Source organism: Theobroma cacao, chromosome 2 (assembly GCF_000208745.1).
Source record: "Theobroma cacao cultivar B97-61/B2 chromosome 2, Criollo_cocoa_genome_V2, whole genome shotgun sequence".
NCBI lineage: Eukaryota > Viridiplantae > Streptophyta > Magnoliopsida > Malvales > Malvaceae > Theobroma > Theobroma cacao.
The window spans coordinates 34,622,144-34,644,930 of record NC_030851.1 but is presented as its reverse complement, the minus strand read 5'-3'; the positions used below and the strand labels follow the sequence as shown (position 1 = coordinate 34,644,930).

Here is a 22,787-nt window from a genome sequence, read left to right as displayed (position 1 = left end):
TAAAATAAAATTTACAAAAATATATCGACTGTTTCATATGATATGTTTTCATATCATAAAATATATATCATATATCGTATGATATGCTTTTAATATTTAATCATATACAATACAATTATAAATGCGTATCGACACACGAGCATTTGACTCATTAGTTGATATATGATCTCCTACTTAAAGAGAGAAGTTCGAATCTCCCCTCTCTCAATTATAAAAAAAAAAACCTATAAATACGTATCGTACAATAATGATAACTATGCTACAAACTGAATAGAAATTCAAGCTTCTTAAGGAAGAATTTGGAAATTTAAAGTTTAAAGCAAAATCAACCAATAATAGCACATACAGCATGTCGAGGGAGGTGAAAGAAGCCTACCGTCCAAAAAGGAAATCTTACAATCATTTAACAAAAGAAAACTTTAAAACCAATGTTTTTCTTTTGCTCGTCGAATAGCATTTATCTCTAACCATCAATCATTCTTCCTGGAAAATAAAACAAAAGAGTGAAAAATTATTCAGAATCTAAACTTACAATGGTACATACAGCATGCACACTTCCCATCGACATTCAAACCACAGCTAGAAGCAACTCCAAACCAAATAAACTATTCCATTTTGTCAGGATTTTTTAACTTAAGAAATTATTAAAAATATTCATTTAACACAACACATGAATAAAATTAAAACCAAGTTCTAATAAAGGTACTAGCGTATAAAGTTGATATGATTCAATCAAATTTAAAATTATTTCAGCTTGTACCTCTACACAAGATCAGGTTCAAAGAAAAACCATTATATGAACCACATTAAAGACAGCCCTTAGGAATCAAAACACTAGACTATCAAAAAGTTTCCAGTTATGCAGAACAAGAAAGTACAAATTCAACCAGAATAAAGAAATTGAATAAATGAGAAAACTATAATCGTAAATATTGTAAAATACGTCATACGTATCGTATGATATGATATTAGCAAAAAATGATACATATCAATAATCATATCGCATTTTATCAAATATCGAAAGTTTGTCGTATGATAAGTATCTTACGATACGATCAATATGCTTTTTATAAGCGTAATTCTAACTAATTATTAAAAATTCTTTTTTTTTTTTTGAGTTGAAACGTGAAAAACTATTTTTTATAATTTTCAATTTTTAAAATTTAAATTTTAAACAAAAAATAAAAAAAATCAAATTTCGATTTTAGTGTTTTTTAATTTCTGATTAATAAACTAATATGAAAAATAAATATTTTATTTAAAAATATATATTATTAAAGAATATGCTGAGAGTTTAAATTAAAAAAAATCATCTTTTCAATTTATACCCTATAATATTAAATTCTATTAATAAATATAACATTTTAAATTTTTTCTTTATTTTATATGCATAAATGTTATTTATAATTAATTTAAAATTTTTTAAATTATCTTACAATATAATAGGATACTAGATACTTAAAAATAAAATTTTGATACATGATACGTATCTCGATTTAACAATTATGAAAAAAACATTATATCAACTGCATAATGTACAAGAAAGCAGAAAAATCTGTACCGTACATATGAACTCTGTTAGACAACTCAGGAAAAATAGAAAACAAAGAGTTCTTACTTCATATAGAGTTTGTTCATTGTTTGAACAATGCGCGTAATGTCAGCACCAACAACTTCATCCTTCTTTTTGCCTTCTATAAAGAAATGGACAGTCGGCTGTAGCCAAAGATGCAAACTAAGCTCAAGAAGAAAGAATTTGTGTTCATATGAACAATAGACAGCACTCTCGGAAACTTAATATACCAAGCTATAATTGAAATGATCTTATCTGAACAATCAAATTCCAATGGCAGGCAGAGATCAAACACTTAAAATCTAATTTGACAACTGAGGCACTCAAAATACTTCAAAAAGTGAAGAAGACGAAACTTATTGTTGACCTCTGATATAACCAATAATTATAGTTAATATAGACATTTTAATATTTCATAAAATTACAAAGTAGTATACTAATCATAACTAAAAAAAGAACTTAAAATTAAACCAAAACCAAAACTAAGATTTTAAACTGTAACTAGAAATAAAAACCAAACTTATTCAACAAATGTTTAACCAGTCTCTCAAGTCTCACCATCCAGGAGAACAGAGAATAATAGCAAAACCCATTTGCTACACTTCTCTCTCTCTCTCTCTCTCTCTCTCTCTCTCTCTCTCTCTCTCTCTCTATATATATATATATATATATATATATATATACAATGTTGCTAAGATATATAACAGTTATCTGGTAAAGGTATAATTAATATACATAAGGTGGCGAACGACCTGGTTTGGAGCTCAAATTATTGAACAATCAAGATGCAAATAAATGTCATATAGAAAAGAATGAAATTACTCACCACAGCGGTAATATTTAACTTTTTCAATGTGCTTGCAAGGGCTTCCTGCATCATGTTAACAACATTAGTTCCAACTAATATATATTGTCAGAATAGTGCTTCCCAAATGCAAAATAATAATAAGAAGTAGAAGAAGAATTTTAGCTTCCAATTATAATCAGCAAGGCCCAAAGAAAAAATAAACAAAAAAATTTTAAAATTAGAACAAAGTATGCATGGTCCATGTCATTCAAGTGCTTTCTCAGGTACCACTTGCAAAATTTACATATGAAGATGGCATCATAAAATCCAGTTGGTAACACCTATAACTGTTCACAAGAAAGCTTGACATGAAATCCATAAGATATCACCTTTTCTTAAGTTAAAATCATTTAAAATTTTCAGTCTCAAACATGAAACAGCATCATGCTATTGCCTCCAAAGAAAAAAACCCTGTACAAATCATCATGATCTAATACATGAATAACTGAAATAGATATACTCATGTTATCAAGAAGTCATTTACTATGTTGCTCTGGCTCTTCATTTTCCTTTAAGTACCCATGTCTGACACATATCCAACACACTGTGATCTTCCAAATACAAGGAAAAGCTTAGAAAAAATTAAATATACTTGGACAACATACCCATGTCTGACACTCACTCCCTAAGTCTGAGTAACATAGGTCAATGCAAAGTGAAACTACTACCCATAATGTATAATGAGCCCTTCAATAGAATAACAGAAATTTGACTCCAACATTTGCAATCTAAAACATGAAACATATGGAAGAATACCTAAATCTAAATCCCAACAATACAGCAGGTTTTTTTTTAAAAAAAATTTTATGGGTTAAAAACACATGGCATCCTGCAAATTATGAAGCTAAACAACAAAAAACCGTTATTGACCTCATCGATATCAATCTTATTCGTTGTCACGTGAGGGTTTCTCCGAGCCAACTCTTCCATGACCGGAGAGATGTATCTGCCTACAAAGAGATGGCATAAAACACATATAAATGCACCAAAGCGAATGCCATTGAGATAAGAAATTTTTGTATATAAAAAAAATGAATAGGGAGGTAGAAGAACTTACAAGGAGCGCACCACACAGCAGTGAAATAGAAAACTGCCGGCACGGATTCCCCTTCAGCTTTGCTAAGTGCAGTGTTGAACTCTTCTTCTGACTTAATGGGAACAACATTCGGTGGAACTGAAATTAAAGAACCAAACTTTTTTTAAAAAATATTCACTCTTTTGTTTTTTCTTCTTTTTTTTTTTGGCTGTTCAAAGCACATTCTACTTTTTATGTAATAAAAATTCCATGATAATAAAAAAAATTACCTGGCAATGAATCTTCTTTGAATTGAGGTGGGGGTACCGAGCAAAAAGTTCTCGAAAAGTTCGAGAAGGGACTGGATAGATTAAATTTTGCCGAGATGGAATTTGAAGAGGGTTTGCTGGGGATTGAAGAATTTGTTTTGGGGGTTGAAATTAAATAATTTTGGTTCAGAGGAAACGAAGAAGAAGTAGAAGAAATCGACCGGAAATTGAAGGCTTCACGGACAAGAAACGGACGGAAAACTGATTTCCCTCTCATGCTTTCCCTTCTCTCTGTCTCAGTTTCTCTTTCGTTTCTACCTCGGCCTCGGAGTCCTGGTTCCCGAGTGACAGAGTGAGTCTGGTTTCCGAGCCGGCGCCCGGAAGTACCATTTTAAAGAGAAAAGTGAGGGGCTTTATTTTGGGCTTTTCGGGGCCTATATAAAAGTCTAAAACTGAGCTGGGCTGCAAGTAAGGAAGGGATGGTTTAAGCATTTTCAAGGCCCAGCCACAATTTGCAAACGGTAAAAAAGTTAATTTTAAGTTAAACATTGATCATTGTTTAAATTTCTTCATTGCACTACTCGAAAATTTAGGTTAATAATTTGAAATTATTATTTAGATAAGGTTTAGCCCACCTTAACAAGGATTAAAAAAAAGAAGAAAGGTAAGATTATTATGATTTATTATGTTTTTATGTTTTTATTTTGGAAGAAATGTTTTTATGTTTGTTAACAACAATTTGTGTCTTAAAGTAATCAAAATCACATTTAAGAACGTGATAATTTGAAAGTAAAATTAAAATTCTTTAAGCACTCAAACATTTTATTCATTGCTTTGCGTATAATTTCCTTACTTAAAAGAGAATCCAACCCGGAGAACCCAACCCTTAGACATGAACACAGCCTGGAACCCAAAATGCCACCACTATTTCTGCAACAAATAATTCCAAGATTTTGTCTCCACTCCACTCTACACATCATAGATGAAAGTAATCAACTGTCCAACAATGGAAGGTCCTTAAGCCTCGAGGATATGCTTGAACTAAGAGCCATTTGACATTAAAAAGAAACAGGGGAGGAGAAGACCGATGGAAGAGGGCAAGGAAAGAAAAGAGCCATGCACGTGAAGAAGATTTAAAATACCTTCTCTTTTGCATTATCTCAATTTTATTAGCAGACAGATGCCATAGGACAATTCGACTCTGTAGTTTCTAGCATGTGTACGATGATGTTCAAGGAAATACCAATTTCTGCTCAACTCCAACAAAACTCACCGACTTTAACACGCCAGCCTATAATCACGTGCATATATACAAAAACATGTTCAGCGAAGAAGGGGGGCTGTTAACCATCCTTCCATATCTCTCGGAGCAGTTGGTATCTTACAACATTCCGGCCACCCTTTCCCATTCGCATCCAATTGGGTGCTTTTGAAGTGGGAGAATCCCTGGGGTTCTCGATAACGATTGAGGTGATGAGTGAATCCAATTCATCAAGCTCATCGTCACTAGTGTATGATTTTCTAAGCACTGATGACCTACTCCTTTGCAAGGCTTCACTTCCGACCTCTCCTATGATGCCTGTTAGTGAAGCTGGGGAGGGTGGTGAATAAACTGTAGGAGTAGCCATGCATGGAAAGTTTGTGATAGACTCTTCCCCAGCCTCAGAAAGGTTCTAAATAAGGGAAAACAGATCAGTCAGGAAAACTAGTGAGGGGCAACATAAACTTGCACAAGTGCAGGGTGATAAATGAAGTAGGAATTTTATTCAAGCAAACTTCGTTGGTTTTATGACATGACAAACCTCATCCAATGCTTCAAAAACTGCCTCTGGAACTGGGTTAGGGTTGAACTCATCTGGTACAAAATTGTTAAGAACCATGCTGATTAGTGGTGTACTGAACTTGGGGCAAACCTTCAAGAATCAAATTTGGAAAGGAAGATGAGATTAACAGATAGGAATGCAGCAGAGGCAAGAGGAATGAGGTACATAAGAACACACACACATATCACTGAATTAAAATAATATTAATAAGAATTCCAGAACTATACCTCTTTCCTCATGGACCTATCTGCTAGCATCTCAGATGGAAGCATCATGAGATCACTCAATGCATTTAGGAGACAGAAAGCCTTGAAGGATGCCTCACATCCAGCATTTTTGTCATTACCAACTTCATTGCTATCTTCAGGACCATCATTATCATCAATACCAAATAGATCTGTTAGCCATCTTGACCAGTTTCCAACCTGGTAACACAAGGTCAACAGAAAAGGATCCTTTTAATCAAATGCTAGAAGTAGTAAATTTTTGTATTTTGTCATTGTTAAAGGAACTTCTGTGAAGCAATTTCAAAGCCTAGTCTCAATCTTTTTTGATCTGTTGATAAAACATTTGGGTCAAGAAATCACAAGTTGCAAGCACTTAGCTTGCCCTTAGGTGAATAATTTTTCTGCAAACGGTCAAACATAATTAGATATGTTGGGGGAAAAAAAAAAGTAGAAGGTAAAGCATATTAATAGGCAAGAATGCAGGTATTGATACAGTCAACTGTCTCCGCAGGTCAATTTTAGGCCTAAGGTCCTTAAATGATTATTTTTTATGTACATATTAACATCTGTAGAAAGATAAGGCGGGTGAGGTGGGAGGAGGATTTCCCTGCGAATATATTGAAACAGATTCGTATGATCTTGCACATCAGGGAGGTAAATAAGTATTAAAGTAGCTCTATAGAAAGAGGAATCCATCACTCACAGCATTTTTTAGGTGTACACCTGCCCCAAAGCTTGATTTGCCAGCAGGAATTGGAAGAACCTTTGGATCACTTATGGGGTCAGAAACAGGATCTGTTGGCATTTCTTCATCTGATTCACGAAGAATAGCATTAAACATTGCAACATCTAATCTACCCACCAATTGCTCCATGACCTAATGATGAAACAGAAAAAATGTTTCTGTCAAATTGCATTTCAATAACATTATCAATTAGATAATTAAAATCATAGCAATAAGGACATAGTCCCATCATATTACAAAGAGACATTATGAACATAAAGAAGCATAAGATCCAAGTATGGCCAAGTCTTTTATGCATACATGAAAAGAAACTACAATATATCATAATACCAATTTAGCCAGCACAGCTAAGCAGCCACACTCATGCCCACATGCTCGAATGGGACAAAGCCTCTCACAGGCATCTTTGAAAGCCTTCTTCCAAAGCTCAACTGAAAAATTCCCCTGCTCTTGATCACCTAATCCATATCTCCTGGTCGAGGTTTTCCTTGAGTTTGAGCTCTTTGCAGCAGCAGACTGCATATGTGGAGTCAAAGTCTGGAAAGCATAGAGAGGGAAATAATGTCAGGTATGACCTCTGAAGAAGTTATGCTGTAAGCTTTAAAAGAACGGACTAACCTGCCACCAGACAGACTCGATTATTCTGGAGAAGATCCAAGCTTCGAACTTTTCCAATGCAAGTAAAAATGTTCGAGGGTCCACCCAGTCATCAGAACTTTCCATTGCACTGCGTTCCTCTTTATCCAGAGAAGAGGTATCTTCCAACACCTTTCCCCCCCTACTACAATTTAAGCATAGTCCAGAAAATAGCTGCATTTCCTCAATAGCGTGGCTAAGAATGGCTCTCAATACAATTGAATTTGACAACCAGAAGGTTAACCTATAAATAATGGAAAAGGAATGATCAAATGTATGCCAGGTAAGAAAAAAAAAGGCACACACACAAAGAGAACATTTCAATAAATAAGAAGAAAACTATAAGGATAGAAAGATGCAAAGAAGTATGAGAACAAAAATACATTTATCAGCTAAGTGCCACAGTTAACCAGATTTTGTTTTCTACAATATGCAAACCAAATTAACATCTCTGACAATAGGAAAGATAGAACCTAAAATCTGCCAGATTCATTTTCTAAAAAGAAAAAATTAGAGAAAGTATTAATGCACACCTTGGAACATCATTTCCACATGCTTTAGAGACCAAAATCAATCCTGAAACAGCAGCCCTCGCTGCACTTGCCCTCTTATCTTGAGTACTTGCTTTACAAGCATGAAGATAGAATCTAGAAAGTCGCCTAGCTGGAGCATGAACCTTGTTTGTAGAACTCCCATGCTCTGCAACAATGGAATAAAGACTAGCCTCAACAACAGCAGCTTCTCTCAATTCTTCTTCAAGCATTTCGATTTTGGACTCCCATTCAACTTTGCCATTGGAAAGGCTGTTTGCAGTTTCTTCACTTTCATTATGTGTATCAATTGTAGTACTATTATGAATCTTCTCAGAAATATCATTTTCCTTAGCCATCTCCATGAACAGAGACTTGTTTAGCAGCCCATAACTCTTAGCTGAGTTAACTTTGCTAGTTTCTTCCCTTTCATCAAGTGGATCACTTGTGGCACCCTTAGGAATCTTCTCAAGAATATCATTTTCGCTTGCCTTCTCCACAAACTGAATCTTGTTTGACAGTCCATTACTATTAGCTTTGTCAAAATGTAACTGAACAGGTGTCACATGCTTTTGTGTATCATTTGCAGTGTAAACACCTTGCACTTCAGTTGTTGCGCGGCTGGATGCAAAAGTATTACTCCTCATTTTGATTTGCTTTCTCATAGAATCTTGAGGTGGTCTAAAACCTAACCTGTCCTCCAAAGAATATTTCTTGGAATCCAAAATCTGGCTATCAAGTTCATTTTCCAATGGTGTCTTTTCCTCATTTTCCTTCCAATGACCAACATGTGAAATGCTACTTAAAGATCTGTCTACATGGCTTTTATCATGCTTCCATGCTTTTCTATCACCCTCTCTGTTGGTATGGGAGTCTTTGTCTTTTGCATGGTCTAAGTTCGTATCTACTGGAATGGTAACACACACCTCTGAGGGTGCAACTTTACCCATGGGATCATTTACTAGATTCCCTGGGTTGGAGGACAAGTCCATTGAAGATAAAGGAGATGTATTCTCATTTGCTTGCTTGAATGCTTCAGCCGCTAGACTTACCCCTGAGTTTGCTGGTGTTCCACCAGAAGGAAGAGTGAGCCCAAGTCTTCCTATTCCACCATTTGTTGAGTCTGATCCATTCTGTAGTCAATAGCGACTGGCTATTAAACATTCAGAAAAAGTAGCTTCGATAGTAGAATGACAACCACCAAATTAACCAGGACTACTACAGTCCTCTTAGAATAGAATCATGCCGGTAGATAAGAAACTGGCATCCACTGTCTGCCCAAAACTAACAGATATGCTTGAGTAATGGTTAAAGAGGGATCATACCTAAAAATTAACCACCGCAAATATAATTTTCGCTCATATTATTGCTCCTAGTGATTTTCAGGCTGAGGCGTGGCCTAATTGCCAGCCATTCATTGCCTAAAAAAAAGTCCCAAGTTGAAACCCTCTCTCCCAAATTCTTGATACAATAAAAAGAACTAAAAAACAAAAATCCAGTACAACCTTTTAGCTGTAAGTATTCAGAACGATGCATATGCATGATAAATACAATTTCAACTAACACCACCAAGCATAGCATATGGGAATGTTAAATCATGATTGTTTCTTAGTTGCATGGTGTTAAGTCCCCGGAATCTACTTATGGCAATGCTTAAAGATCCCAAGTCTGCCAAGTCAATTTCAGAAATCCTAATCCAATCTATTCTACAGCCCAAATTCAAAGAAAACAACTGTTAACATTGCATAGCCAAAATACACAACCTTGTAAAGAAACAGTTCAATGATAATGGAAACAAAGAACAAAAGGAAAATGATTTACTTAAGTACCTTTTCATGTTGACTATGTAACTCTCTAGAAGGACCAGAAACAGCAGAAGAAATAGTCTGGGATGAATGTGAGGAAAGATCATCATCGTCAGTAAAAGAGGTAATCTCGGTTTCCTCATCATTTCCTTCATTTATCGATTCAGAAACAGATTCACTTCCATCCTTGTCTAGTGACACATCTTTTGACAAGCTGCCTTTTGTTGATGAGCTGGAGCTATCAAATGGCTGGATGTTAAGATAAAGAACTGACTGTTGTGTGTTCCTTGAACTCTTTTTTAAGTTAATTGGAATGCTAATGGTTATAGTTTCCTTGATAATCCCATAATCTGCAAGGTTTACAACAGCAGATCCTAAAAGCTGGCCTTTAGCCACCTTGTCCTTCCGAGGCTCATACAAATAAAACTCTAAACAGTTCTTCTGGAAACTATCACGGTTGGTGCTCTTACGGGATGCTTCCCGACATAGAGTTACTGGAAGCCTGAAAGACTCACTGAACTCAATTTTTCCACTCCCAATGCTAGAAGTTAAGGACCCAAAACTCTGATCACCATTTTCCCATTGAAGCAAAACGGATTGAACTGATCGCAGAGACTGCGATGGCATCCAAGGATTTATCTCCTTGACAGATACAATGTAATCAATCTGAAATGAGCTGCCTTTTCTGTTCTTACTTCTTAGCCCAAGAACCATTGTTCGAACTTCCAAGAAACACCAGTTTCACTCTTGATCGATATGATCAGTCAAAGTGCCTCCTCCTTTATGAAAACTACATACATTAAAGATCTGTATTCGGGAGAAAAACAAAATCAAAAATAGTATATATTGAAAGAGAATGAACAAATATTACAATGTTCCAGAATAGAAAAGCAAATGAATGGAACAACTTGAAAGTTGAGAGTTTGCCAGGAAAACTGACTTGTTAACAACCCAAAGCAGAAAAGAGAAAGAATCGAACTGAAAATAGAACGTGGGTCCATATACAATTTTTAGTATTATACCCTCCACCATCAAGTTCATTAGGAATGTTTCTTTACCAAACTAAAAGGATTAGTACACGAACCTGAAGAGGACTTCCACCACTAAATAGCCAACGGAAAAAGAATGGAAAAAAGCAAGTTAACAACCTGCTACTTTATGTCTAAAACTAAAGACAGAGTCAAAAATAAATACAAATTAAAATGTCTTAGTTAAACATGGCTGATCATATGAAGATGGAATCAAGTGTCAATTAAAAGAGCAAAACCAAAGGAAAAAAAAGAAATTTACATTTAAATATTAGTTCATTTGCAATCTAATAAAGCTGGTAATCGTCACTGCAACGAATCTATGAATCAGATAGACAAAAGACAAGCAATCCACTTCATGCAAACATCATTAAAGTAAAAAAAAAAGCGAAGTTATAGGCAGAACATCAGATCCAGAGAATAAAATAAAACACAAAAATGAAAAAGAAAATCATAAAAAGAAAAGGACAAACAAAACGAAAGCGGAAATGTACTTGCAGACAAAGTTCGGGGCAGCTGAAGAATCAGAGAGAAACGAAGAAGAAAAAGTTTATGAAAGAAAAGTTGGTAAGGAGAGGGAAGTTGGGGATTTGTTACTGTTTTTGGGTTGTGAAGAGTCAAATTGTGAACAATGGGTTTGAAAAAGCTGGAAGAAAGAGAAGTCGCAATTTTAGGAGTAGAAAGAGGAAGTTTCTTCTTTTTTTTAAAAAAATCTTTGTTGCTTAAGTTACTTCTTGTAGTTGCTGTTGCTGCCATGTCTTTCCATTTTCGGTTACCACATCCATGCACGACAGTGAAATGCGCTCAAGAGCGACGGTCAGTTCTCACCTTTTTCTTTTTTAAAAAAAAATTTACTTTGCTAAAAAGAAGTTAGATTTAGTATTTTTGAAATAATTATTTAAAAGCAAATTAATCTCGGGATAATTATTTTTATCATTTGTTAACGGTTATTTGCTATCGATTATTCAAATTTCCAAAATTGAGGAATTTTCAATTTTTTTTATCTGGTCTCTTATTCAAAATTGGGAAGTGTGGAGGGGTCAAAATTGTAAACCATGTAACGCTATCAATTGAACCAAATTGGGTAGGTGATGTACGTGTGCTACCTATTTAATTATGAAACCATATCACTTACAATTCTAATTCTATGATTGACTTGATTATTTGGAATCTTCAAAATACTCTATTTTATATGGTCATCTAACTACTATTTTTCCTATTCAACCTTTTAATTGTATAATTAATTCAAAAATTTTAAACAATAAAGATAACAACATTCATTATCAGACAAAAAAGGACATTTCCTTTCGGCCATCAATATTCAATATGCTTTGAATTGACTACAGCTTGACAACTTTTACAATATAGTTGATGCGAAATCAAAGCCAGACCTAGCATATTTACTCTCATCTTCCATTTTGACCACGCAAACTACTTCATTGCTAATCATTTTTTTCTAAGTTTTTTGGTTAATTTTATCCTAATTTAACTTCTACTGTTACTCTATATATCCTCAAATCACTTGGGTGAATTTATGCTTAAGCTGCCTTTGAAGTACATGAGTAAGAGTAGATGCCTCCTGCTTTGAGAGCTTCTACAAACGCCTATTAATATTTATGAAAGATGCCTGATGAGATCATTAAATTAGACATCACACTGTTTCACAGTTTTTCTGTGCTAATCGCCGCGTTAACCACCTGTTTAATATTTAGGTAGATCAAGCCTGGTTGTTGTCCGCCTCGTTAAAGGATCCCCCCCATGTGCTGAAAAGGGTTGAAAATTTTCACTGACCATAAAAGTAGCAGTGATGCACGTTCCAGATTCATTGACGCATCACCCAAAGTCTAACAGGACCTCAGTTGCTGGAACTAGAATTTGGGCCATGCTTGTTAACAAGCTCAAGCTTTTTAGGACAAAGATCCAAACTTCCTCAAGCAAGTTAAGCTCAACCTTGGTCCAGCCTCAAGCCTAACCCATCCAAGCTATTCAGCTGCTGCATATTTTTATTCAATGCAAGTTCTTTTCATTTCATTTTCGAATATCTGCACTGCACAACTTTTATTTCAATTTCCTGGTAATGTTTTTTGACCTATTGTTAGTTGCCAGATGAATGACACCTATAACACAGCAAAATATAGATACCATTATATGGTCAAAGCAGAAAGAATACAGATATCATTAACAATGTTCCTCAAACGGGCCAAAAAGAAAAAGTTGTGGATGCTGTGAAACACAAGTATCCCCGCCCAGACATTAGAGACATTCATTATTTTCTCAGACAGTGAAATGTTGTCAATACAGCTTAGGAGAAAACAAACAAAATGCTAACAGACCACCAGATGCCTGAGTCACGTATCCTCCAATTTTTGGGTACTTCAATCTTATTCAGGAATGGCCACTTGCAGTGGAATTTCCCTACATAGCATGAAATAACTAGTTAAACTTCTGATGCTAACTGCATGGTTCCATGGAACTGATTGAAAATGCTCTGAGAGTATGCAAAGGGCAAGAATACAGGTGATTGTTCTGCATGTAAGACCAAGGATGCACCACGTCATTAAACGTGTGTTCCACATGCCATTTTCCCCTTGAAATAACTAAAACAATTTGAGTATTATACACTCCCTTCCTTCACTCTCTCTTCTAAATTGCTTCTTCCACATTCTTTTAACAAAAACATAGTTGAGTGACCAGAAAAACAAGAAATGGATTAATAAAAGGAACATTTTTTACAGTTTTTAGAAGCGAAAAGAAAAAAAGTAACTAGCTGTAAGGTCCCCAGACAATATAAAGGGGAAAACAAAATAAATTCCTTAAGGATATTAAAGAACTAAGTTAATTCACAATCATTCATCTGCAGACATATTGCAAATCAAACGCCATTTTTCTTTCTTCCTCATGGAATAAATCATGTGTGCCTGCATATAGTAAGTGATGCAAGTATGCATATCGTGCATGACAGACCAAGAAGATGGACAACAGATTACATAATTCAAGAGAAAGTGAACATTTTCACATAACAAAATGGAAATTGATAACAACAAATGCCAATGCCAAATCACTCAAGTTAAGAGTACTTCAAATTTTAGATGAAAAAAAGCCCCAACAAAACTAAAGCCAAAAAGGTGCCAGAAGCAACCTGAGCAGAAATTAAGCAGAAGCCTCCAGCAACTCCCTTTCTGCATGCTCTCTAATCCTTCTCTCCAGCTCCGGCCTAAAATGCCTTATAAGACCCTGCACAGGCCAAGCGGCTGCATCACCCAAAGCGCAGATTGTATGCCCTTCAATCTGCTTGGTCACCTCCTGAAGCATGTCAATCTCTTCCAACTTTGCATTCCCAATTTTCAGTCTTTCCATGATCATCCATAGCCATCCAGTTCCTTCCCTGCAGGGTGTGCACTGTCCACAACTCTCATGCTTGTAGAAGTAAGAAAGCCTTGCAATTGCATCTACAACATCGGTTGATTTGTCCATCACAATCACAGCAGCAGTTCCCAGCCCTGACTGGACAGCCTTGAGTGCATCATAATCCATCAGAACATCGTCACAGATGTTCTTAGGTAAAAGTGGAACCGATGAACCTCCTGGTATTACTGCAAGTAAATTGTCCCATCCACCTCTGACACCTCCACAATGCCTCTCTATCAACTCCTTAAGTGGTATACTCATCTCCTCCTCAACTGTGCAAGGCTTGTTTACATGACCTGAGATACAAAACAATTTTGTCCCAGAATTATTCTTCCTCCCAAAACTGGCAAACCACTCTGGACCACGTCTCAGTATTGTAGGAGAAACAGCCACTGTTTCAACATTTGTGACAGTGGTGGGACAGCCATATAATCCGGCATTAGCAGGGAAAGGAGGCTTCAATCTAGGTTTCCCTTGTTTCCCTTCAAGGCTCTCCAAAAGTGCTGTTTCTTCACCACAAATATAAGCACCAGCACCATAATGGATATGAACATCAAAATCATAACCAGAACCACATGCATTTTTACCCAAAAGTCCAGCTTCATAAGCTTCTTTTCTAGCTCTCTCAAGGTTTTTACGTTCATTCACATATTCACCCCTTATGTAGATATAAGCAGCTGTAGCTCTCATCCCTACCCCAGCAATCAAGCAGCCCTCCAATAATTTGTGTGGATCATGCCGCATGATTTCCCTGTCTTTACAGGTTCCAGGTTCACTTTCATCAGCATTGACAACAAGATAAGAAGGACGGCCATCAGATACTTTTGGCATGAAAGACCATTTAAGGCCTGATGGAAATCCAGCACCACCACGTCCTCGTAGTCCAGACTTCTTCATTTCATTGACAATCCAATCAGCACCCTTGAGTACTAAATCCTTGGTTCTATGCCAGTCACCACGTTTCTGAGCACCTTTGAGAAAAGGGTCATGCAACCCATACAAGTTGGTGAAAATACGGTCTTCATCTTTTAGACCACCAAAATGGGTTTTCTCTGGTGGTGGAGGAGGAGGGGGAGGCTGTGGAGCACCAGTAGTTGTTGCTCCTTGAGTACTAAATGATCTAATGCCTAGACCCCACCTCTCACTGCTATTTCTGAACAAAGCAGCCCTTTGCAGGGAAAGAATGCCCTTTATGGGTGCCTATGCAGAGAAATCCAGAACAACTATTAATATCCTTTTTTTTTCCTCTCATAAAGTAATATTCCCAAAGACTGTAGGATGTAAACCAATCACCGTTTCTAGCTTCCATGAAATGATCTAATTATTAGAAATATATCTAACAATAACCCAAAAACACTTGAGAAGAACATAATAGCAAATTTGAAGCAACAATCATGTTTGCATGATGCAACTGACATTGGAAAGGGCTATAAAAACAGTACCAATGGATGCCTACTTATTGACAAATCATAACAAATAAAATGACAAGCAATAACAACAGTTTGGTGCTAACATATAACAAATGAAATGAGTAGCAATAATACCAGTTAACTCACTACAGCCAACAACAACAAAAAGAAAGAGAAGAAAAGAACAAAACACCATCAAGTTTTATTTACAAATTCGTCAGTCCATCTAATCTAAAGTCCACTTCTATCTGAATAAAACTAATCCATCTTTCTGAGAATTATATGTAGAAATTACTTCCTTGATGCCAAAATATCAGCCACATCCAATTTTAATTATGCAATTAACCAAATTCTTGATTTTTAATAATCACCTAAGGAATGGGCATTTATTCACTGAGGAATTTCAAATGAACGATAACTTATTAAAATCTAGAACCGCCTAAAAATAAATGAATAACCCAAAAGCAACAATCCACCTTCACTAAGTCTAGTTTCTCGCAACTAAAAGCAAAGTAACAGGCGCCATCATAACAGAAATTTTCCTTTCCCTGCCTTCATTTTCCACTAGTTTCATCGCACCCACACAGAAAATGACGGAGTGAAAAGTCAATAAATTGGATCTATAGGACTGAAACCAAACGCAAGGAATATTTTACGATCAAAGAATTATATGAATCATCAGAGAAACCCTAAGCCAGTGAGAAATGACAAAAAAAAAATTAAAAAATATAAAAAAAAATAGTGAAGCGAAAGAAACTCTGAGGTGATAGAGGTGGGAACTGAGCGTACCATAGCATGAAATGTCGCGGATGAGCCTTGATGCTTCGCGATTCAGCTTGACTACAAAAGCCAGATACAATGGAGGAGAAAAGGGGAGAGGAATTTGAAGATGAGGAATTATTCCCTATGCTTCCTGGCAATGGAGATTGGTTTTGGAAAGGGTTGATTGATGGGGCGGTGGCGATCTAACGGTTGATATTTTTTCTGAAGTTGGTGATGGTTTTCGATGATACGTAGAGATGGCGTGGATGTCGTTTGAGCCACCTATCAACGGCTATGATTAATGGGCCACTTCTACTGTTGCATTTATGGGTAATGCTGATAGTTTGGGCTTCCTAAGTTTCGTAATCTAGTTTGAGTCTGCAAAGTTCAAAAGGCCCAAGATTATTCACAAATGAACCTTTCTTTTACCTAAGGTAGTGTTTTTTTTTTTTATATACTGATGTTTTTAAAAATTCAAAGTGATTTATTCACCGTAATTATAGATTGCTGTGTTTGGTGATAATCTTATATTGTAGTATTTTAGATCACCCAGAGTGATTGAATCACAATCTTCTTGAGTTTTCTCTTAGTTAAAAGGGTGAGAAAGTTTTATTATTGAGAAGATTTGATTTTCAAAATCATTTTATAATAGATTTATTCTCGTATTAGTACACGAAAAACATTATGTTTCTCTTTAAATTTTCATTCTTTATATATAAATCTCCACTTTTTAATAAATTCAATTACAAAAAAATATAATTATCGTATATGTATTATATCATACAATACTATATTAATAAAAAATAATATAAATTGATATGTTATATTGTATTTGATTAAATATAAAAAATATTTAATTTGATACACAATACATATCGTATGGTATATGTATATCGTACAATATAGCACGATACACTTTGATCAAGTTCATATTGGCTTTAACTTATATAATAATTAAAAAATCTTTTTTATATTTATTTTCATTTGGATTGAAATGTGAAAAATTACTTGTTTCGGGTTTAAATCTTTAAATTTTAAATTTCAGAAAAAAAATCCTGAACAGATAAACAGTTTCACCCCTTTGTCTTCAACATGTCAAATGTTTTTTTTTTTTATATGTCGTTAATAAATTAGCATGAAAAATGCATTTTTTGTTAATTATGGCATGCAATTCTCAATCTTATTAATAAATATAATATTTTAAATTTTTTATTTGACATGTATACATGTTATTCATAATTAATTTTAAATTTTTTTACCGTATTTTATACAATATGATATTCGATATTTAAAAATAAGATTTCTTACACAATACGTATCTCGATTTAACAAAAAATATATATATATATTATTGACTTAACTTTGATTAAATGTTTAAAAAAAGTTGTAACCGTAGCAAATAGTTTATGCCTAATAATTCCTTGCAGATGAGTGGATTCTTATTTATGAATTGCTCATTTACTAAAAATTGAATTTGTTGATAGCTTTTTAAGTAATCTTACTATTAATTATACAGTTATTTTGAATATTTTGTACCTGATGATCTTTCTTTTCTATGCAATCTAAATACCGCGATTTAATATTCTGGTGATTTTTGGTATTACAGTAAAAATCACTAATAATCAAAATCACTTTAGTGATCTCATAGTGTGGTAATAGATCATCCTGATTATCTTGAAAATAATACCAACATTTCTTAAAAATAATACTAGTGATTCTCATGTCGTGAATGGTGATTATATAAATATAATTTAGTAGTATTTAGTCGACCTTTTTTTTTATTGAACTTAATTAGTACATAATGAGTGGCCTACTTGAAGAAGAAAAATGAAAAATTGCAACCAAACTTTTCTTGAAGACAATTTTCCAATTTTAAATCCCCTCTTTATGACTTCAAAAATCAGTAATTTGTCTAATTACTTTAGAAAGTATGTGCTCTAGATCTCCCCTCATGATTCAAACTTAAAATGTCCAAATTGAAGTCTTTGATTTGAATATTAAGCGTATGTTCAAATGAATTCATCATAAGCCTTTTAACTTTTAATATTAAAATAATAAAATAATTATATTAATTTTGTTATTATAAATGTAGATAGTTCATTTTATTTGAACAACACATGAGTAATCCGTATTAATTTTTGAACAGACATTATGAGAGGGTTAGTATTTTCCTAGCATGTAATTATACTCTTGAAATTTAATTCTGTTTCGAAAATCAAAAGTTATCCACTATAATGATCTAAGTAAAGCTTAGAGTTTTCATTGAAAGTGATAAATTCAATAACTTAATACCTCCTCCCGGTGCTTTTCAGGGGAATTTTGATATCTATGACTAATATTTAAGTCCATTTAGGATGAATTTGAATCGGAAAAAACATTGCCCAAGCCTATACTCAAAGAAGACTGCTTAATAAGCCTCCAAACTCAAACTGAATTGGATTGGATGCTTTAAAAATTCATTTAGTTTTGGAATTTGCTATGTATTTGTAATTGAATTATAAATGAAGAGTAGGAATCAAATTCACCTCAAATTCAAAAATTATTTATTATTATTAAAATGACATATCACAATAGCCACGGAATTAAATAGAAAACATTTTTCGATTTTCCACCGTCTGATTGTCTTTGATCTTCATATTTGAACCTGGTGGTCAATATGACAAGAGCATAGGATCTGATTTACAAATTACAGTGAATTTTGTTATTCTTATCGTTTTTGTAATAAAATACCTCGAGCTTCAAACGGAGTCATTTTCAAGCAGGCCAAATCCGGCTGACACACAATGATGCAAGGAAACATCTTTGCCCGCGACAAGATAAGACTAGTTTAACTTGTTAATTAGCATTTAAAATTTAAATCAAAGCAGTGAAAATGAGCTTTGTATTAGGCCAACTGTTTCGGTTAATATGGAAATAAACAAATGATTCTCGAAAGGATCGCATTTGGTTCAACAAACGAGAGGAAGCTTGAGCTTAACGAAACTTTTGCAAGTGGTCGCGGTAAAATCACATCGTACCCTGTAAGGTTCAACAACAAACCCAAGTTTCTTCTTCTTTTAGACGCTAATTACGGCCCAGATTATATGGGCAAATAAAAAGCACTAGGCAGAGTTCTCAACACTGCTGTGTGGGGAAAAAATAACCGGAAACTTTTTACCGGGTTGAAATAAAAATGATAGTGCACGGCAGTTCTGGCGGCGGATTCATTGTCCGGAAACCGGTGTTCCTGGTCAGTTACGAACAGGAGGTTTCTCAGAGACTCGTCGATGCGTTTCATGAAAATGATGTGAAGTTGGCGTCTGAGTGTTTAGCTGATCCTTTCGTGGAAGTAAACTTCACTGGAACAGTGAACTTGAAGGCGAAGAAGACCGAGATTTTGTTGCATGAAGAGGCAGCGCACGAAGTTCTTGTCGATTACGAGGAATTTAAGACCGAAGTTACTGCCTTGTTTCTCGCTGCTCATGTCGGAAACCTGTCTCTCGTGAAGAAATTGTTGGTAAAACAGTTAGTAGTAGATTTATACTTATATAGAAAAGGAAAAAGAAAAAATTAAAGCAAAGCCATTTTTGTTTTTTAATTTTATTTCAACTGTTGAACTGAAGTTCGGTATGTTTATTTGGCAGAGCCTAGGAGCCAACGTGAACCACGAACTGTTTCGAGGCTATGCAACCACGGCAACGGTCAGGGAGGGTCATATGGAGATATTGGAGGTGCTCCTCAATGCTGGCGCGTGTCAGGAGGCGTGCGAGGAGGCTTTGCTGGAGGCAAGCCGCCTGGGGTATACCAGGCACACCAAGCGCCTGATGGCGACTGACATGATCCGCCCGCACGTTGCCTTACGAGCTCTTGTCTCTGCTTGCTGCAGGGGGTTTGTTGATGTTGTTGACACGCTTATCAAGGTGAAATTCTGTTGCAAATGCTTACATGTTTACTCATCAAACTACCTGAATAGAGCTAATTAGTAGGAGTACTTTTGAATACACCTTTAATTATCATTCATAGATATGATTTTCATAATGAATGACTAATGGATGTTGTACATGTGAATGGTGATTAAAAGTATCGTTAAAATTAATGGAGGGGGAGCCCAGTCCCATTTTATTACAAGTAGTGATGTTGGAAATTTGATAACCATCATCATTTTGCTAGAATGCTTAATTTTTTTATACTATATGATAAAAGAGTTCTTGATATGACGGAATTTCTCAAGTTTTTTCCATTGTAAAACACTGTCATGTGATCACAATAGTGTTAAGTTTGATTTTCCCTAAATAAATCAGCTCTGGAAATTGATCATCTAAATCTTAAATTGAGGTTGTCTTTACGACGTTTGTGCTCTTATTGGTGACAGTTCGGAGTCGATGCCAATGCAACTGATAGGGTGCTTCTTCGATCTTCCAAGCCTTCTCTACACGCCAATATTGACTGTAATGCACTAGCTGCTGCAGTTGTTAGTAGACAGACCTCTGTTGTCAGATTACTTTTGCAGGTAGGCACCTTGTCACACAGTCAATGAAGATTCATGGATCCATAATTGTACTCCTATATGATTTTGAACAAACTAGTGAAACAGGAATCTTTAGGAAAGAGGAAACTATGTCCAAGGAGTTGGACAGCCGGTCTTGCTATGACAGACACAAGTTACTTTATGCGCTTCCTTATAAAGCACACGAGGGAGAACACTTTTCCCCCTGGATTATTTGTGCTCATATAATTCAATACTTCATGTATTGAATATCAGTGGCATCACACTGTCATTATAGCTCTCCGGCATTGAAGTAGTTGCGTATGTCAAAATATGCATTGTTGAATGCACATATAGCGAGTTTAATTCCCATGTAAACAGGGTGTTAATTCAACAAGTAAGACATAGGTTCCTTAGGGTTCAGAATCAATTGTTTCTTGTTTAGTTTTGTGTAGAATATTGTCAATTTGTCACATGGCATTATTGGAACTGTTAAACAGGCTGGCATCAAGGTGGACCTAAAGGTGAGACTGGGAGCTTGGTCCTGGGATATCGATACAGGGGAGGAAATTAGGGTCGGTGCAGGACTAGCTGAGGCTTATTCCATCACCTGGTGCGCTGTGGAGTACTTTGAAGCCAGTGGTGCCATCTTGCGCATGCTCCTTAGACACCTCTCCCCAAACACCCTTCACTATGGCAGGACCCTAATCCACCATGCCATCTTATGTAACAATGCACTAGCAGTTGAAGTGCTTCTGAACTGCGGTGCTGATGTTGATTTTCCAATTAAAACAACTTCAAGAACAGAGCTACGCCCTATTCATTTGGCTGCAAAACTGGGATTTGCTAAAGTTCTTCAATGCCTGATTGTACCTGGCTGTGATATCAATTCCCGAACAGCTTTTGGAGATTCTGCACTTATGATTTGCGCTAGATACAAACGTGAAGACTGCCTTAAAGTACTGGCGTCAGCTGGGGCTGACTTTGGATTGGTAAACTCTGCTGGCCAAAGTGCAAGCTCCATTGCAGGGTTAACCAGGTGGACTCATGGCTTCCACCAAGCAGTTGTGGATGTGATTCAAGCAGGGAAGACACCTCAATCAAGCAATCCCTCAGTATTTTCTCCTTTGATGTTCACTATTCAAGCAAATGAGATTGAGGCCTTGAAAAAACTCCTTAAGCGCACAGATATTAACCTTAATGAACAAGATGACGATGGATATTCAGCTGTGATGATGGCTGCATCAGGTGGCCATGTGGAAATTTTCAGATTACTTTTATCTGCTGGTGCTAATGTAAACTTGTCTAACAAATACGGTGACACTGCCATCAGTTTGTTAGAGTTAAACCAGAACGGTGATGTATTCGACCAGTTAATGCTGGAGTTTGCACTTGAAGAGGCCAATGGTCCCATCGGGTTTTATGCTCTACATCGTGCAGCAAACCGTGGAGACTTAAATATGGTTCACACCTTAACTAGTAGAGGTTGCGATGTTAATGCCTTTGATGCTGATGGATACACCCCTTTAATGCTAGCAGCAAGGGGAGGCTATGGTGGAGTGTGCGAACTTCTAATTTCTTGCGGGGCAAAATGTGACATCGAAAACGCAAGGCATGAAACAGCTCTTTCGCTTGCAAGGAAAAAAGCTTACGAAAACGATGCAGAGAATGTAATTCTTAATGAGCTCGCTCGAGCTCTGGTGGTAGATGGAAGCCGAATGAAGAAGCACACGAGGTGCGGCAAAGGATCACCCCATAGTAAAGTGCTGAGGATGATGGAGTCTGCTGGTGTTCTGCGTTGGGGCAAGTCGAGTAGGAGAAACGTGATCTGCAAAGGAGCTGAGGTTGGTCCTAGTGAAAAGTTTCGATGGAACCGCAGGAGGAAGTTTGATGTGGAAGAACCAGGAATGTTCCATGTGTTGACTACAAAGAACAAGGAGGTGCATTTCGTGTGTGATGGTGGGGTTGAAATGGCTCAATTGTGGGTACGAGGGATTAGACTTGTGACAAGGGAAGCCATTTTTTGCGAGCAAAAATAGTGTAATTTGCTCACACCAGTTGTCATTGTAGATGTGAAGCTTTTATTTTTCTTTCTCTGATTGCAATTTTAATGTTTTAGATCAACGAGCCAGAGGCAAAAGAAAAAAAAAGACAGACAAGGTCTAATGCATGGTTCGTTACCTACAAGCTATCCGTCTAAAAATTTAATATTTAATGAGAAACAAAGTTATGGTAATTAAAACAT

At 35.8% G+C, this 22,787-nt stretch overlaps 4 protein-coding genes across 6 annotated transcripts; 1 reads left to right on the top strand and 3 right to left on the bottom strand.

The window, feature by feature from the left end:
- LOC18609715 (thioredoxin O2, mitochondrial) lies at positions 261-4,090 on the bottom strand. The gene is made up of 6 exons (XM_007044971.2): positions 3,726-4,090; positions 3,478-3,594; positions 3,291-3,370; positions 2,400-2,444; positions 1,619-1,716; positions 261-483 (listed from the first exon to the last, which is right to left on the bottom strand). The coding sequence occupies exons 1-6, from the start codon at positions 3,979-3,981 to the stop codon at positions 471-473; spliced, it is 609 nt and encodes a 202-aa protein (XP_007045033.1). The 5' UTR covers positions 3,982-4,090; the 3' UTR covers positions 261-470.
- On the bottom strand, positions 4,807-11,210 carry LOC18609714. Of its 3 annotated transcripts, none has more exons than XM_007044969.2 (9): positions 10,993-11,210; positions 9,495-10,277; positions 7,669-8,798; positions 7,118-7,379; positions 6,830-7,036; positions 6,458-6,631; positions 5,755-5,952; positions 5,507-5,617; positions 4,807-5,377 (listed from the first exon to the last, which is right to left on the bottom strand). In XM_007044969.2, the coding sequence occupies exons 2-9, from the start codon at positions 10,182-10,184 to the stop codon at positions 5,048-5,050; spliced, it is 3,102 nt and encodes a 1,033-aa protein (XP_007045031.2). In that variant the 5' UTR covers positions 10,185-10,277; positions 10,993-11,210; the 3' UTR covers positions 4,807-5,047. The 3 variants fall into 3 exon arrangements, with proteins under 3 accessions (XP_007045031.2, XP_007045032.2, XP_017971748.1); XM_007044970.2 differs by having other exon boundaries at positions 5,507-5,559; XM_018116259.1 differs by having other exon boundaries at positions 9,495-11,210.
- LOC18609713 (NADH dehydrogenase [ubiquinone] flavoprotein 1, mitochondrial) lies at positions 12,619-16,221 on the bottom strand. Its single transcript, XM_007044968.2, has 3 exons — positions 16,105-16,221; positions 13,638-15,106; positions 12,619-12,913 (listed from the first exon to the last, which is right to left on the bottom strand). The coding sequence occupies exons 1-2, from the start codon at positions 16,105-16,107 to the stop codon at positions 13,649-13,651; spliced, it is 1,461 nt and encodes a 486-aa protein (XP_007045030.1). The 5' UTR covers positions 16,108-16,221; the 3' UTR covers positions 12,619-12,913; positions 13,638-13,648.
- LOC18609712 (ankyrin-2) lies at positions 19,250-22,593 on the top strand. Its single transcript, XM_018114986.1, has 4 exons — positions 19,250-19,573; positions 19,701-19,976; positions 20,429-20,566; positions 21,043-22,593. Exons 1-4 carry the CDS (start codon positions 19,250-19,252, stop codon positions 22,579-22,581), a joined length of 2,277 nt encoding a protein of 758 aa, XP_017970475.1. The 3' UTR covers positions 22,582-22,593.